Consider the following 16,721-nt stretch of genomic DNA (forward strand, 5'->3'; position numbering starts at 1 on the left):
GGGGTCAGAGGATAAGAGGGGCTTAGTCCGGGAAGAAAACTGGGTTGGACACAGTCCTTGTCCCACATGGGGCTCACAGTCTCAGTCCCCATTTTACAGATGAGGTAACTGAGGCCCAGAGAAGTGAAGTGACTTGCCCAAGGTCACCCAGCAGACAAGTGGTAGGGCTGGCATCAGAACCCACGACTTTCTGACTCCCAGGTTCACAGCACCTGTATATATGTATATATGTTTGTACGAATTCATTACTCTATTTTATTTTTGCATATTTATTCTACTTATTTTATTTTGTTAATATGTTTTGTTTTATTCCCTGTCTCCCCCTTCTAAACTGTGAGCCCACTGTTGGGTAGGGACCGTCTCTATATGCTGCCAACTTGTACTTCCCAAGCGCTTAGTACAGTGCTGTGCACACAGTAAGCGCTCAATAAATACGATTGAATGAATGAATGAATGAATGAATATGCCACGCCAGCATTAGATTAATGAAATGTCTTCACTAACACCGGGTGACTTTTTGCTGACTTGGATGTGAAAATTAAATATTCACAGATGTGCAAATAAAATGAAATTCACAATCTTTCTTATTGGCATATATTTCCTTTGCTATTCAGTCAAGTAGCTATATTATGCACTTAAAATACTTTTGTGTCATTCTGGAGTTTCAGATTCACAAAAAGACTTGCTCTCCCATAATTCTAATATTAAAATGGTGACATAAGGATGTTACTATAATAAAATGTCTTTTTCTACCAAGTAGGCACTTCTAAATTTTTAGCAACCAGCGATAGCTAGTGATCCATATCAAAACGACTTGTAAGTTATTAATTAGGATACTAGAAAAAGGCACTTCAGTCCAGATAGCGGACCAGCTTCACAGATTTCTTGTGTATGCAAAAGGGTAAGGCCTCATTAAGTCAACGCAATTTATTCCCCTTGCAGATGATTCAAAGCAACTATTTTCTAGCTGATTAAATGCCTTATTTTGAAGAATCTTACTCAGTCCAATTCAAATTCATTTTTTCCATTCTCTTGCGACTAGCATTAATGCTCTCACAAAATGTGAAAATGACCAAAGGTAGTGTCTGATCAAGGGTTTCGAGGACAGAGTAGAGAAAAGGTGTCACTGATTTAGTGAAATTTAAGCTTCTTCCATTACACATAAATACAAAGTATCAAAGTATGGCATGCCAAGAAATCTTCACATGGATATTGTAAAGCTAAGGAATTATTTTACCTCTGTAATCAGTCAATCGTATTAATAGAGCACTTGTCCTCTACTACATCACTTTACTGCTCGCCTACTACAACCCAGCCTACAGCGAAGCAGCGTGGCTAGGTGCATAGAGCCCGGGCTTTGGAGTCAGAGGTCATGGGTTCAAATCCCGGCTCCGCCAATTGTCAGCTGTGTGACTTTGGGCAAGTCACTTCACTTCTCTGGGCCTCAGTTACTCCAGCTGTAAAATGGGGATTAAGACTGTGAGTCCCACATGGGACAACCTGATCATCTTGTAACCTCCCCAGCCTTAGAACAGTGCTCTGCACATAGTAAGCGCTTAATAAATGCCATCATTATTATTATTATTACACACTTTGCTCCTCTCATGCCAATGTTCTCACTGTAACCTGATCTCGTCTATCTCACCTTTTGAAGGGTATTTAATAAGATTTGATGGTGCGGGGAGTGACTGTCAGATATGAAGAGGGAAGGAGCTCCAGGCCAGAGGCAGGACATGGGCGCAGGGTCAGTGGCGAGATAGATGAGATCAAAGTACAATGAGTAGGTTGGCATTACAGGATCAGAGTCAAATAAAGTCAAATAAAAATGACCACTGCAAAATAATCACTCATCTGCTGCTTATATTCTTGGGGGGGTCTCACAAGGTACTGCCTTGAGACCCATTTCCCAAACATAAACACTCTTGGTTACATTTCCAACTTACAGCTTACAAAATTTCATTACTTGAAGAACTGGAGGTGTTTACCAGCTTCCAGGTTGCTTGCTTTTCTTGGATTTTGGCAATATATTCTATAAAGCCAGCCAAGACCCATATGTAGCCTTCCTTATAAGAAGTGATGGGCAATGCTTTAGACAATAATAATAATAATAATGATGGTATTTGTTAAGCACTTACTATGTGTCACGCACTGTTCTAAGTGCTAGGGTAGATACAAGGTAATCGGGTTGTCCCATGAGGGACTCACAGTCTTATTCCCCATTTTACAGATGAGGTAACAGGCACAGAGAAGTGAAGCGACTTGCCCAAAGTCACCCAGCTGACAAGTGGCGGAGCCGGGATTAGAACCCACAACCTCTGACTCCCAAGCCCGGGCTCTTTCCACTAAGCCAAGCTGCTTCTGCTGCGCCGACAAAGTAGAATGAACGCTACATGGCAGGTCAAAACTTCTTGAAAAAAGTCTTTTGAGTTTTGTAAATGTTTCTGGCTAGACACTGTGAATAGCCCTCCGAGTTCGGGATTTATGGACAGCATCTAAAGCTTTACTTCAAAAGCAGTGCACAGAAACCTGATCATTATTTTTTCTGCCAGATTTCCTCTTGGAGAGTCATTAGTGAACTGTTCTATTTCTCCAGCAGAATGATGAGATGAAGGAAAAAACACTGGATTAATCTTTCAGAACTGGATTCTAATCTTGTCTCTGACACTTTCCTGCTGAGTAACCTTGAGGAATTCATTTCTCTGTTCCTCAATTTCCTCATCTATAAAATGAGGAACAGACACCTGTTATCCCTTCCCCCTAGACACCAACCCCTGTGTGGGGCAGGGATCGTGTCGGATCTGATTATCTGGTAACTGCCCCAGGGTTTAGCCCAGGGCTTGGCTTGAAGAGCTTAACAGTTATTGATATGATTATTATTCTGTAGGGATTGACATTTCTCACTGAGAAAGGCATATTAGAGAACTCGTAGTAACAAAATTAAAAATTCAGGAAAAAGAAAAACAATGTGTAGTCATTTAGAGAAGAACACCCCAAAATCAGAACTCTTCAGAGGAGGATTAAAACACTGATTAATATAGAAGTATCAAATAATCATTAGGTTGATCCAGATCTGACAGGGCAATTAACAGGGAGGTAGCTTTTCTTCCTGGACTTTGACTTACTGTGGGATATCAAATTGCCAGTATTATTCTCATTTAGGAATGAATGACAAAGTGGCTTTCAAACTAACCCAAATTACATAAAGACCAATATTAGAAGTAGAAGTACCACTGTCCTTTGATTTGAAGTCAATGCTCCAGATGGCAAGACTGTATCCATGACTATGAGTACGATTCATTCATTCAATCATACTTATTGAGCGCTTACTGTGTGCAGAGCACTGTATTAAGCAATTGGGAAGTACAAGTTGGCAACATATAAAGATGGTCCCTACCCAACAGCAGGCTCACAGTCTAGATTAAGAAAGGATCTTTTGCACACTTGCACAGAAAAGAAAAAGTAGTACACCTTTTCGGGCTCCTAGATATTCAGGGTGAACACTGCTCAGACATCAATGGTTAAGAGGGGAAAGGTACAGTTTGTCCTACTATCAGCATGATACACACTTGAGTTTTCCCATATCAGAAAGTACAGTGTTATGCATAAGCCAATTTATTGATGTATTCTTATAAAAGCTGGTCTGCAAGTGTAAACATGAAGCCTGAAGGTGACATTTTGGGACACGAGGTAGGTTTTCTAATTTTGAAAGAACAATTATTCAAAAATGTGTTTCTAAACCCAAATTACTCAGCCTTTCAACAGGGTAGCCAAACCCATCAGGAATTCCTTCATTGCTACTTACAAATACTTTCCCACATTTAAAAACATAGCCTGCAATACTGTTACTCACAACGAATGGAGCCTTCCTCTACTCTATTTAGAAAGGGATGGAAAATTATGCATTCATGTTACACTATCTAGGCTTCATTTACATTTTGGATTCAGTATGTGTAACCTGTTCAAAATCACTGTGGTTCTGAGGACTATCTAGTAAGTCAATACCCTCTATTAAGTTGGCCTCTAGACTGAAAACACCTCTAGACTGTAAGCTCCTTGTGGGTAGGGACTCAATAAATATGATTGATTGATAGGGAACATGTCCCCTGACTATTGTACTGCATTCTCCCAAATGCTTAGTACAGGGCTCTGCCCACAGTAAACACTCAATAAATATCATTGGTTGATCGATTGGAATGCACTGTACTGGATTGCTTGGTAGAGTACAAAAGAAGGATGACACAATTCCTGCCCTCTAGGAATTCTATCGGGGAAAGTACACAATAGAGTTTAGGGATGGGAGGAAAAAGAGAATGGAAGGCTAGATAGTGCTTACATAGTTGTGTGTATATCAATATGTACACAGTACTACGGGTTGCTGTTAGTGCCTAAGTGCTGAGATGGTCACTGGGACCAAATGATCTGAGGAGCGAAAATTAGTTAGGGAAAGCTTCTGGAGGAGGTGGTAGGGTATTCAGGAGGGGTCTGAAGGTGGGTAAAGCTGTGATCTGGTGAATCTGTGAGAAGGGAGCTCCAGGAAAGAAGGGTGTGAGCAAAAGTTGGAAGCAGAAGAGTCAGGAGCAAGTTATGTATAACGAGGTTAAAAGTGCACACTGAGGTGTGCTGGCAGAAGAGAGTTAGTAAGAAAGAGTTGATGGAGTGTCTTAGGAGTTCCGGCTTGATATAGATGACTGTTAAACGTACCTATGATCAAAGCAGAAAATTTCTAATCAACATCAGGTTCAACTACTTCAGAGAGCCAAAGATTATTCAAAAAATCCAGATTGTACATTCCTGCGTTATCGACAATCCATCCCTGCCTGAAAACATTTCTTTTAATTAGAAAATATTTTTAGGTAACTTCCTTCTTAATCCCCTAAACTTGTTCAGGTCATGAATCTTTCCTGCTTTTGGTTTTCGCTTGAGCTCTTTGCTCCCAGTACCGGAATGTCTAGAATTTGAATTCCAAACCTACTTGATCTATAGCGCCAAGAGCACTGCCCTTTCTTCCGACACAGTGTGAGTGATGAATGCACTTTCCCATCTGGCAGCAAGGTAACATTTCTTTCCGATTAGAAGATATTTCCTCAGCTGTGACATTGGGTAGCAGACCTCAGCAGCTAAATCACCTACTCTCCCCATTCAGCACAATGCCTGCCAATTTTTGTAGTCCATATGCCACTCATCATGAAAGGAACCTATTTATCCATAGAAGAAAATTCAATCTCAGAGAGGCCGAATGCAACCAAAACAGATTCACTAGCACAAAGAAACCTGTCTCTAAAGGTTTCAGGGTATGCCAACAGATGATTTAGAATTCCCCTTATCTACCTGTCCCGGCAAATCATACGATGCTTGGTTAGACTGGTGCCTTGAATGTATTTTTGATGGGATTTGAGTCTGTGATCTCCCACTTGTGAGTTAAAATGGCAGTCAAAACAGAAATAAAAAGATATTGGGCATGGTAGTAAGGGCTAGTGGAAAGAGAATGAGACTGGAAATCAGAAGACCCAAGTATTATTCCCAGTTTTTCCACTAGCATAACGAGTGACCTTTGTCAACTCAACCCTTCTGTGCCCAAGTTTTCTCACCTGTAAAATGAGGTAAGGAAACTGCTCACCTTAACTCTTAGTTTTATAAGCTCCATTTAGGGCAGGGACTGGATCTGATTTATTATCTGCATCCACAAGAGAGCTCAGCCACATAATGAATGAATGACTGTTTTTGAAAAATGTCAGTACATGGCTTTTACTCATTTTCCAGCTACGGCTTAAAAGTGGCAGTTGAAAATTTATATTTAAAGCAAGCATTGTTTCATTCGTTCACTTCTAGGCTTGAGATAAGTTTGATCACCATCCATAACCTTTTCCATTTTAAGAGGAAGGTGTTTTGACCACAGGAGCAGTTGGTCTTGAGACTTATTTCATTGAGATACATGAAGACAAGAATTTTTGCTAGCTTGCATTACTGATCATTTGGGATCATTTTTTTAATGGTACTTGTTAAGCATTTCCTACAGGCCTAGCACTATACTGACCCTTGGGTAGGTATAAGATAATCAGGTCAGACACAGGCCCTATCCCACATGGATCTCACAATCTAAGTATGACGGAGACCAGGTATTGCCAATTAAGTGGCAAAGATGACCTTGCCATTAGCAAAATCCTTCCTCGCTCTCTATTTGGTTATCAGTGGAGAGCAGCTAAAGGGAGGAGGGGCTAGGCAGAGGGAGACACAGTGGGGCAAGGCTCTGGTCTCATAAGTATGTCACTTCCTTCCTGATGCACCAATAAAACATGACTAATAAATGGTTTGCCCTAAAAGCAGAAATTCCCAATCATAATGCTGATTGGCCATTCCCTTTTTGTGGGATACAAGAATACGAGAATACATTAGCCATAATAGGTAGGCTGTGTAAGGACTGTCTTTTCTCCTTGTAATTGGAAGTCAAATGTCACGAGAAAGACTGTCCTTTTATGAAAGACTGTATGAAAGATTGTCTCCTATGGTGATATACTGAGCTTCTTTCAGTCACTCTTCTACTGCTTTTCTCTTCTCCTGGTAACCAGGTGTCAAGTGTCAAGATAAAGCAGTAGCAGGATGATTGAAGGAGTTAGTATATCACCACAAAAGGCTATCCATCACGTAAAAGGAAGAGCTTTCAGGTATCATTCATGACGATTCATTAAGCATCATTACTTAGGAATGTGTGATCATCGGAAAGTCTTTTAACATGACCTTTGGAAGCCTAATGAATTATAAGCACAAGCTCACAAGATGAGTATACAGCAGAATAACCAAAGAACACGCGCGCACACACACACACACAACTTAATTTTATAATATAAAATGAATCCACTAGGAACAATGAGATTCATTCAACGAGAGTATGTTGCCCATGGGGGTGAAACAGCTTTGTGTCTGGGATCCATGAAAATTGAGGCTGAATGAAGCTATTTAAAATTTGAAAGATAAACTCTTACTTTAAGAGTTTATTGACCTCGGAGAGAGGATATTCTAAGGGGCACTGGATGAATGGAAAAGAAGAGAAAACCTAAGGGAATTAAGATACAATGAAGAACCCTAGCCTAGGGTTCATAAAACCTAAAGCTTAGACTTTGTAGCATTTTATGATACAACAGTCAAATTTTTAGTTAACTATTTAGTGACAGACGGGAATAATCTAACTTTGTACTCTTGAAAAATGTCATAAGAAAGAAACTTTGTATGACTAAATTGACAAATCTAGGCTCTCGAAATAGTAAATGGATGACATACAAAGCAGTTTTATAATTAAAAGTGTGACCTTGGGCAAGTCAAATCACTTCTCCGTGCCTCCGTTACCCACTTGTAAAATGGGGATTAAGACTGTGAGCCCCATGTGAGATAGGGACTGTGTCCGATCCGATTACCTTGTATCTACCCTGGCACTCAGAACAGTGCCTGGCACAGTAAGCACTTAAAAAACACCATAAAAAAGTAATGCATCAGTATTGTAAAATATCCAGTTTGTCTTAGAATTCAATATTATTCATTTTGTAATGCCTCATCATGTATGTATTTGTAAACTACATGAAAGTTAAAGGTTGCTTGATGTCATTTTTTAAAAAAATATACAGAATTAATTAATTTTGGAATTTGTTAGGCGCTTACTATGTGCAAAGCACTGTTCTAAGCACTGGATTCTCAATTCCTGGATTAACACAGGACAAAGCAAAGCTTTTGCCACAAAGGAGTAGGACAAATAACGAGAAAAATTAAAGTTCTTTCACGAACAAAATAATGACCCACGACATTTGATCACATGGTCCCAAAGAAGGCTGCATGAAGAAACATTTTCCTTCTTTGCACTCTTCAAGTTGAGCATTCTCATCCTTAGGTCACCAAAGTTCAGTTGCATGAAAGACACATCTTTAAAATTTCCTTCCTCTTTGGATTCAACAATCAATCAATCATATTTATTGAAGGCTTACTGTGTGCAGAGCATTGTATTAAGCGCTTAGGAGAGTACAACAGAACAGAGTTGGTAGACACATTCCCTGCCCACAACGGTAAACGGCATTAAGTTCTGGAGCATAAGGGGGCGAACACAGGGACCGACTCTTCATTATGAATGAGAGACTGAACCTGGGGAAGAGCTTCTGAGGGACTGGAAAGAGTCTTCCACCCCGAGCCAGAAAATCACAGAGATGGCCCCAACAGATGGTAAAATGCCCTGGTTCAATAGTTCTCCCTCAGCTGAAGCTAAATTAAGAACCCAAGCCCTGAGGCCAGTCTGAAAGTCTGCCCCGGTCACCCCAAGGGGCAACCATGGCTGCCCTCATACTGCCCTCACTACCCGAAACACTGAAGCTAGTCAATTTACCTACATAGTTCCGATTCTGAGTGTTTGGAGACAACAACCAACATCACCTTTTAGACTGTGAGCCCACTGTTGGGTAGGGACTGTCTCTATATATTGCCAATTTGTACTTCCCAAGCGCTTAGTACAGTGCTCTGCACATAGTAAGCCCTCAATAAATACGATTGATGATGATGATGATCACCCTGCCCTCGCCTGGGACTTGGCATCTGAGTGTGAAAGAGCAGCGTGGGCTAGTAGATAGAGCACAGGCCTTGGAGTCAGGAGGACCTGGGTTCTAATCCCAACTCTGCCACTTCTCTGCTGGGTGACCTAGGGCAAGTCACTTCACTTCTCTGGGCCTCAGTTACCTCACCTGTAAAATGGGGATTGAGACTGTGAGCCCCATGTGGGACAGGGACTGTGGCATTCAGTAAGCACTATGATACCACAATTATTATTATTTACTGGAAAATTAAGAAGGTCACATTCAAAATAGTATACTGCCTTTAATAAAAATAACTTTCCTAATTTTATGCCTTCCCTTAGCATCCTTAAATACAGGATGGGATAATTTTGGACCTAATCTGGAGCTATATATAACTAAAGCAATCCCAATTTAGAGCTCTCAGGGAAAATGCCTCACTCGACTCTAATACCACCATGTTAACTCCAAGGGTTGTATGTGGGAGATTCTGGTACTTTTTCCAACTGAAAAGAATTATAATTTCTCATATTCCAACAGGACTTTTATCATTTCTTTTCCCTGTCCTGGAGACTTCTCAGACACGGAATGTGTGCCTCATTCTCAATTGGGGAAAATAAAACAAGAAACTCATAAGGTAAATATGAATCATCCTCCTATTCAAAAAATGAGGAAGGTTATAAGAAACCTCACAAAGGAGTTCAGAAGATTTACAGGTATATTTTGTTGGTTTACTAAATGATATTATTTTAAAATGTGCAACTTGACTTAAATATCCATTCAGAATTATTGAAGCGAAGCACCAGAACCTCAGGGCAGTCATAGAAATCTCATTTAATTCTCCAGTCCTCCTCTCATATCAACACTTAATTTAAATCACATCCATTGCCAGATTACAAATTGCAAGCATCAAGATACTACAAAACAACTACACCTTGCCAATTAACAGACAATAGCACACTCTAATTACAAGAACTATGTAAATACTTGTAAGAACTTGCAGAATAGGATAAAGGTGAGAATGCCTTCATGGATCATGGGAAAATATTTAGACAGCAGCACATTTTTTCCAGAAGTATCTTCCAACACGTATATTCATACTGGTCACCACAACAATAAGAGAACATCTTTTTCGTAGAAACTTTGAAAACAGATCAATTTTTCAATATTCTTTGTTGATTAGGCAGGTAAAAATTACCAGAGGACTTCCTTTTTTCAGTGTTTGTGAAAAATTCATAATTAATCATATGTGCATTGTGCAAAAAAAATTAATCACTCAAGCATTTTTTGTTCTGCCTATGAAAAGCAACAAGACTTTGGAATGCTGACGCTAGAGTTAAATTTTTTAAGACGATTACATATTATGTATCAGAAAATAAATACACCCTAACAAGTAGCAGGTTCATTATGTTACACAGATATCGCAATAGGGGTAAGGAAGAAGAACATCGGGCTTTAAGAACTGAAGCAAATTCGGGGGGGATACTTACAATATGTAGGAGTTTCAACACATCCACGAACCTGTAGAATGACACAAAGAGATACGTAGTTATCATCATCATCAATCGTATTTATTGAGCGCTTACTATGTGCAGAGCACTGTACCAAAATTAGTTACCAAAATTACCCCAGTGATGACACAGATGAGATAAGCTCATTGTGAGCAGGAAATGCATCTATCAACGCTGTTATAGTCTACTCTCCCAAGCAGTCAGTACAGTCCTCTGCACACAGTAAGTGCTCAATAAACACAACCGACTGATTGACTGACTGATTCAAAGCCTTATTAAGGCTTATTAATTTCAACATAAATACCTACACTTTCTCCGAGCTCATAATCTCCTTGGCAATATGGTGAGCTTTGCTCTTCTTTCCAGCTCCTTTACCCTGCAAATGAAAATACAATTTAGGAAGGCATGTACCCATGAAACAACAGTTAAGCTTATTTCTGAGCCAGTCAGTCCCAAACTCCAGCTACACCAGAGTCTTGAGTGAATGAAGTCAAAAATACAATCATTTTAACTACAGTAGAATGAATTATAGTAATTCAGAAAGTCCACATTAAACAGATACTTCTCCCCCTCCTACCTAACCTCATTCCTCTCTCTGTACAACCCAGTCCACATACTTTCCCCCTCTAACAACAACATATTAACTGTGCCTTGCTCTTGCCGCTTGCTGTTAACCACGAGAAGCAGCGTGGCCCAGTGGAAGAGCACGGGCTTTGGAGTCAGAGGTCATGGGTTCGAATCCCTGCTCTGCCAATTGTCAGCTGTGTGACTTTGGGCAAGTTACAACTTCTCTGTGCCTGTTTCCTCATCTGTACAATGGGGATGAAGACTGTGAGCCCCCTGTGGGACAATCTGATCGCCTTGTAACCTCCCCAGTACTTAGAACAGTGCTTTGCACATAGTAAGTGCTTAATAAATGCCATTATTATTATTATTCCTCATGCCCTCTCTCCCCTCTGGAGCTCCCTCCTCTTTCACATCTGACAGACCATCACTCTCCCATCTTCGAAGTCTACTAACAATCAATTGTGTTTATTGAAAACTATGTGCAAAGTACTGTACTAAGCTCCTGGGAGCATACAACAGAATCAGCAGACACGTTTCCTACCCATAACGAATTTACAGTCTAGAGGACTAAAATCTCATCTCTTCCAGGAAGTCTTCCCCGATGAATTTATCATCTCTCCAGCCTACTGAATTGCCCATAAATTTGAATCCTCACTCCCTAAGCACTTAGGTACTTATCCTCGCTCCCGACAGCACTGAATAATAATGGTAGTACTTATAAGCGCTTATTGTGTGCCAAGCACTGGGGTAGATACAAGGTAATCAAGTTGGACACAGTCCCTATCCCTCAGCAGGTTCACAGTCTAAGAGGGAGACCAGATATTAAACCCCCAAATTACAAATGAGGAAACTGAGGCACAGAAAAAGGTTTGACTTCCCAAGTTCACACAGCAGGCAAGTGACAGAGCTGGAAAGAGAACTCAGGTCCTCTGACTCCCAAGCCATGCTCTTTTCACCATGACACACTGTTTTATACAGTTTGTACATAACTTCATACTTGATTGCTTCTTCTATCTGTCACTTATTTTTTAGTATCTGTCTCCTCTGCTTCTATGAAAAGCTCCCTGAGAGAAGCAGGGCTTAGTACAGTGTTCTGCACAGCGTAAGTGCTCAATAAATATGATTACTATTACTACTACCCCTACTACTAAAATAACAGAGTAGAAAAACCGGTCTTTGGGTAATCAATGCTTCTTCACTGACTGCTGCAGATTGCTCTAAAACTGGCTGTCAGCAGGTGCAAAATTAGGACGAGGTATACACAGAGTAAATCAGTCATGCTAGTGATACATACTAGCATTTGTGATAAAAACAAGTTAGAGGTTAGTACAATACCTTTTAGGGTTGAGGCGAATCGCCTTTTAAATAAAATTATTCAAGCCAGCTTGAGTAGTTGCAACTGTGATTCCGAGAGCCAACTAATACCAGAATGTTTATTAGGGAAAGTGACAATACTTAAGGATCTAGTATAATAATATAATAATAATAATAATAATGGTGTTTGTTTAGTGCTTATGTGCAAAGCACTGTTCTAAGTGCTGGGGGGATACAAGGTGACCAGCTTGTCCCATGTTGGGCTCACAATCTTAATCCCCATTTCACAGTTGAGGTAACTGAGACACAGAGAAGTTAACTGACTTGCCCAAAGTCACACAGCCGATAAGTGGCAGAGCCGGGATTAGAACCCATGACCTCTGACTCCCAAGCCCGTGCTCTTTCCACTGAGCCATGCTGTTTAGTATGCACTAAATACAATTTATTTTTAAAAGCCAGAACATAGCAAATCAACTAACTCTCAGAATATTCTTTAGAGATTCCTTTTATTGTCACTCATTTGACTTAAGAACAAAATGCAATTGTTTTCTATATCAACTTCTTTTATAGCAATTATTGCTATGGCTAGTCACAAAATTCATCCACTTGGAAAGAAAGGAGAGATAGATGACTGTTTCTAGAGTGAGGCCCCTTTAAATACCGAGAGGGAGCACATTTTTATTGATAAAATTTGCCATGATCTCAGTAAATACATCAGAGGAGTTTCTCATCCTCATTTCTACGCTAGGCAAGGCAACATGATCTATGGTGAGAACACCGATGACATTAGAATGGAAAAAACAATTTCAGAAACTTCAACATAATATTTTACGTTAAAAGTACGGAACTTCAGTACAAAACTTCTGTTGGAGAAAAAGCAGATCGTATTTTTAGTATCAACATTATCAGTGGTATCTGTTGAGTGCTTAATATGTGCAGAGCACCGTACTATGAGCTTTGGAGAGTACAAAGAGAAGCAGCGTGGCTCAGTGGAAAATAGCCCGGGCTTTGGAGTCAGAGGTCATGGGTTCAAATCCCGGCTCCACCACTTGTCAGCTGTGTGACTTTGGGCAAGTCACTTCACTTCTCTGGGCCTCAGTTCCCTCATCTGTAAAATGGGGATGAAGACTGTGAGCCCCACGTGGGACAACCTGATCACCTTGTAAATTCCCCAGCGCTTAGAACAGTGCTCTGCACATAGTAAGCGCTTAATAAATGCCATTATTATTATTATTATTACAACAGAACATTCCTCTACATTTTGGGGAACAATGGCATCAATAATATTAAAAGTATCCTCCCTCAGCTGAACTGGATAGGCTCCGTTTGGAGAACAGTCAGGCACAGTTCCAAAGATGACCTCAATAAATGTAAGAAGATCAAGCCATCTGAAAGCGCACCCCTTAAAAGAGTAGTAAGTGCCTAATTCTGTATACAACATTTGAGAGTCTGAAATTTGGTCTTCCTGTTGAGGAAATACAGATATGTCCAGGATCCTGTCACAGTTTGATACCAATAGCTCTGTTGCCTTTTTAGCATTAGATTGCTTTGATTTGAAAAACTGTAGTCTTTTGTATATATGTATATATGTTTGTACATATTTATTACTCTATTTATTTATTTTACTTGTACATATCTATTCTATTTATTTTATTTTGTTAGTATGTTTGGTTTTGTTCTCTGTCTCCCCCTTTTTAGACTGTGAGCCCACTGTTGGGTAGGGACCGTCTCTATATGTTGCCAACTTGTACTTCCCAAGCGCTTAGTACAGTGCTCTGCACACAGTAAGCGCTCAATGAATACGACTGATTGATTGATTGATTGATTGATTTTGGTCTTGGTTTTTTGAGTCTTAGCCTTTGGTCCTGGTATCAACTTAAACCTACGATGTGCAAAGCTGAGCACAGTTACATGTTGAGGGGTGATCCGAGGATGACGCTCTTCCAATAGAGCTCTGTGGATTTCATCTTACAATGAAGAGTCCTAGCAGAGTGCATTTTACCAAGAAATACCCTTTATTCACCAAGGAAAGGAAGGATGTGCCACCTGATCATCAGAAACATTTCGAAGTTTGAGAACAATTTATTCCAATTTGTACAGCACCTATCATTTAAGTATTCAGGTTTGGGTAAGCAAAATACAACCTGAGGGCCAGTTGTGGCCCCTCAATGGATTCTACCCAACCCACCACTATGTCCACAAAAAAGAGCACTTAGTACAGTGCTCTGCACCCAGAAAGCACTCAATAAATACAGTTGAATGAATGAATGAAAAATTGATCACTGTACACGTGAATACCTGTTTTGTAGCATACTTATGTGTGTAAATGTGAATGGAAGTTATATCTTGGATTTATTATAAAATAAATGCCACAATTTTATTGTGAACACCAAATACTTTATGCACAGCCCTCAACAACTTATTAAATCCCATTACGTGGCCTTCCTGCCCAAATCATCACCCATTTCTGATTTAGGTGATCGGACATCACTGACTTGGTAGAAGGTGGAAATTAATATCCTTCTTCTTAACCTACATTCCACTGGACTTAAGAAACTTAAGTGGAAAGCGGGGAAATTGTGTAAATGTGTAATCTTGCTGAAACTCACTATATATAGTTCCCTAAGATGACTGTTTCCTAATAGCAAAGCATATCAAGACACAGTGGGTAAAATGAAATTGTTGTATCAGTCTTCTCGGTCTGTTTCTTTATACAGATATTTTTATCTAGATCTCAGCCAACAAGCAGCAGTAAAAAGATCCCTACAGGTAATGGAAACTGATTCAAAAATCCAAAAAATCCCCAAATACGGAAAATCTGGTTTCCAATTATTTCATCATGGTCAGTAATGGGGGAGTCATGCTCCCCCTTTTAGACTGTGAGCCTACTGTTGGGTAGGGACTGTCTCTATATGTTGCCAACTTGTACTTCCCAAGCGCTTAGTACAGTGCTCTGCACACAGTAAGCTCTCAATAAATATGATTGATTGATTGATTAAAGCAAAACTTGGCTCTTAATTGGCAAAACTGAGTGTTAACTAAGAATTCTGCCTCATAAATCAAAAGCAGAGGCAAGGGTGGTGAGAGAGGATAGAAATTACCATCTTCATTACACCAAAAAACAAACATCGAAGTTTAAAAATAATGCATTTTTAACTCAAATTTTTCATTTCAAAACCTTGCTGCACTTCATCGAACATCTTGGGGCTGGTGAGGTGTAAGCACAGGCGCTCCAAAGACATTAACCCACAATCTATAGTCTACAACCCCCAGTCTTGGAGGACCCAAGATACAAGGATCGATATCTGGAGCTTTGAAGCATCTCAAGTGATTTTCCAGCTAGAGGCTAGTCAAATACCTACTAGTTCATTGTGCAAAAAAGGCAACAGCATTTTCAATGTATTTTTAGTAAGTCCTGCAACTCAGTTTAATTAGTTTGAGCCAAATGAACAGTCACCCTTGCCAACACCAGTGGAGTTTCCCACTGCTAACAGTACTACAATTCAGACCTCTTCTCCACTTAGTTGCTTCTCTCCAAGACAGGCTTCCAGTTAACTAGGGAGGTGGGTTGGTTAACGTTTTGTTCAGCTGAAGAGGATGGGCGTCCAAGCCCCATAGCCCCATTCTCCTGCCTTTGGAATTGCATAACTGACATACTTCAAGGACCCGTCCCAAGTGTAGCCTGTCATCTTCGAGATGAAATGTCTACCCATTCCAAATAATTGACAGTTGCCAAAAACTAATTTCCTGTTGTGAAACTGTTACTTTAAAAATGCCGCTGCATAGCAAGCCTGTGCTTTTCAAATCCATTAGCAAGGCTCCTTCGTGCAGTTGATTTCAAGAGCGTTTAGTGTTAGTAGCTGTTTTTAAAACAAGAAAATTCAGCAGAAATGTACCTAAAAATGTACCCCTTTTAGACTGTTAGCCCACTGTTGGGTAGGGACTGTCTCTGTGTGTTGCCAATTTGTACTTCCCAAGCGCTTAGTACAGTGCTCTGCACATAGTAAGCGCTCAATAAATACGATTGATTGATTGATTAAAAAAATTAAACCACTAAATTGCCTTAAAACTCTGATTTTGCATTTTCTTATTCCTCAAACAAAAACGTGGGGTTTTGAGGTCAGGAAGATCTTCTCAGCAGACGTTTTCAAAGTATCTAGGATGCACGCTGATGAGCATTAGTGAAGCTTGGACATCTTGTTGATGTAGTAATTAAAACAAGTTGGTTAAATTCCAATCCCTTCTTGGCTGTTGTAAAAACTGTGGCAATAAGCACTGATAAAGGGGAAGAGGCAACCTTCAAGTTCACTTTTGGTTGTGAAATTACAAGTTCTTAGTGCCATGGTCCAGGTGAATAGCTGAACGCTGCATCCCCCCACCCTACCTCCTTCCCCTCCCCACAGCACCTGTATATATGTTTGTACAGATTTATTACTCTATTTATTTTACTTGTACATATTTACTATTCTATTTATTTTGTTAATGATGTGCATCTAGCTTTATTTCTATTTATTCTGATGACTTGACAAGATGCTATTAATAACTACGTAGGTGGAATATGCTCATGGTCATAAGACTCATTCCCCTGTGCCAAAGGAGTTCATAATATTAAATGAAAAATGTCAGGAACTATTGCAATCCTTTGGCGATTTTCAGCTAGCCTGTGAGGTTAGCTCCAAAGTCTCCGTAAGCAATATGGAATCATGACAGGCAATATGATTCAGGTTTTGTATTACGTCATGAAATTAATTTAGGATAACTTACTAGTAAGACATTTTACCCCAAC

General features: G+C 39.9%; 1 protein-coding gene across 1 annotated transcript in view; it reads right to left on the reverse strand.

The window, feature by feature from the left end:
• Positions 1–16,721, reverse strand: part of FGD6 (FYVE, RhoGEF and PH domain containing 6) — a 94,405-nt gene that overhangs the window by 43,698 nt on the left and 33,986 nt on the right. Inside the window, exons 4-5 of the mRNA XM_038756279.1 lie at positions 10,363–10,430; positions 10,034–10,064 (exon numbers count right to left, since the gene is read on the reverse strand). Coding sequence (XP_038612207.1) covers positions 10,034–10,064; positions 10,363–10,430 — 99 coding nt within the window. The remainder of the gene's footprint in view (positions 1–10,033; positions 10,065–10,362; positions 10,431–16,721) is intronic.

The sequence above is a fragment of the Tachyglossus aculeatus genome, chromosome 14, assembly GCF_015852505.1.
Source record: "Tachyglossus aculeatus isolate mTacAcu1 chromosome 14, mTacAcu1.pri, whole genome shotgun sequence".
NCBI classification, from domain to species: Eukaryota; Metazoa; Chordata; class Mammalia; order Monotremata; family Tachyglossidae; genus Tachyglossus; species Tachyglossus aculeatus.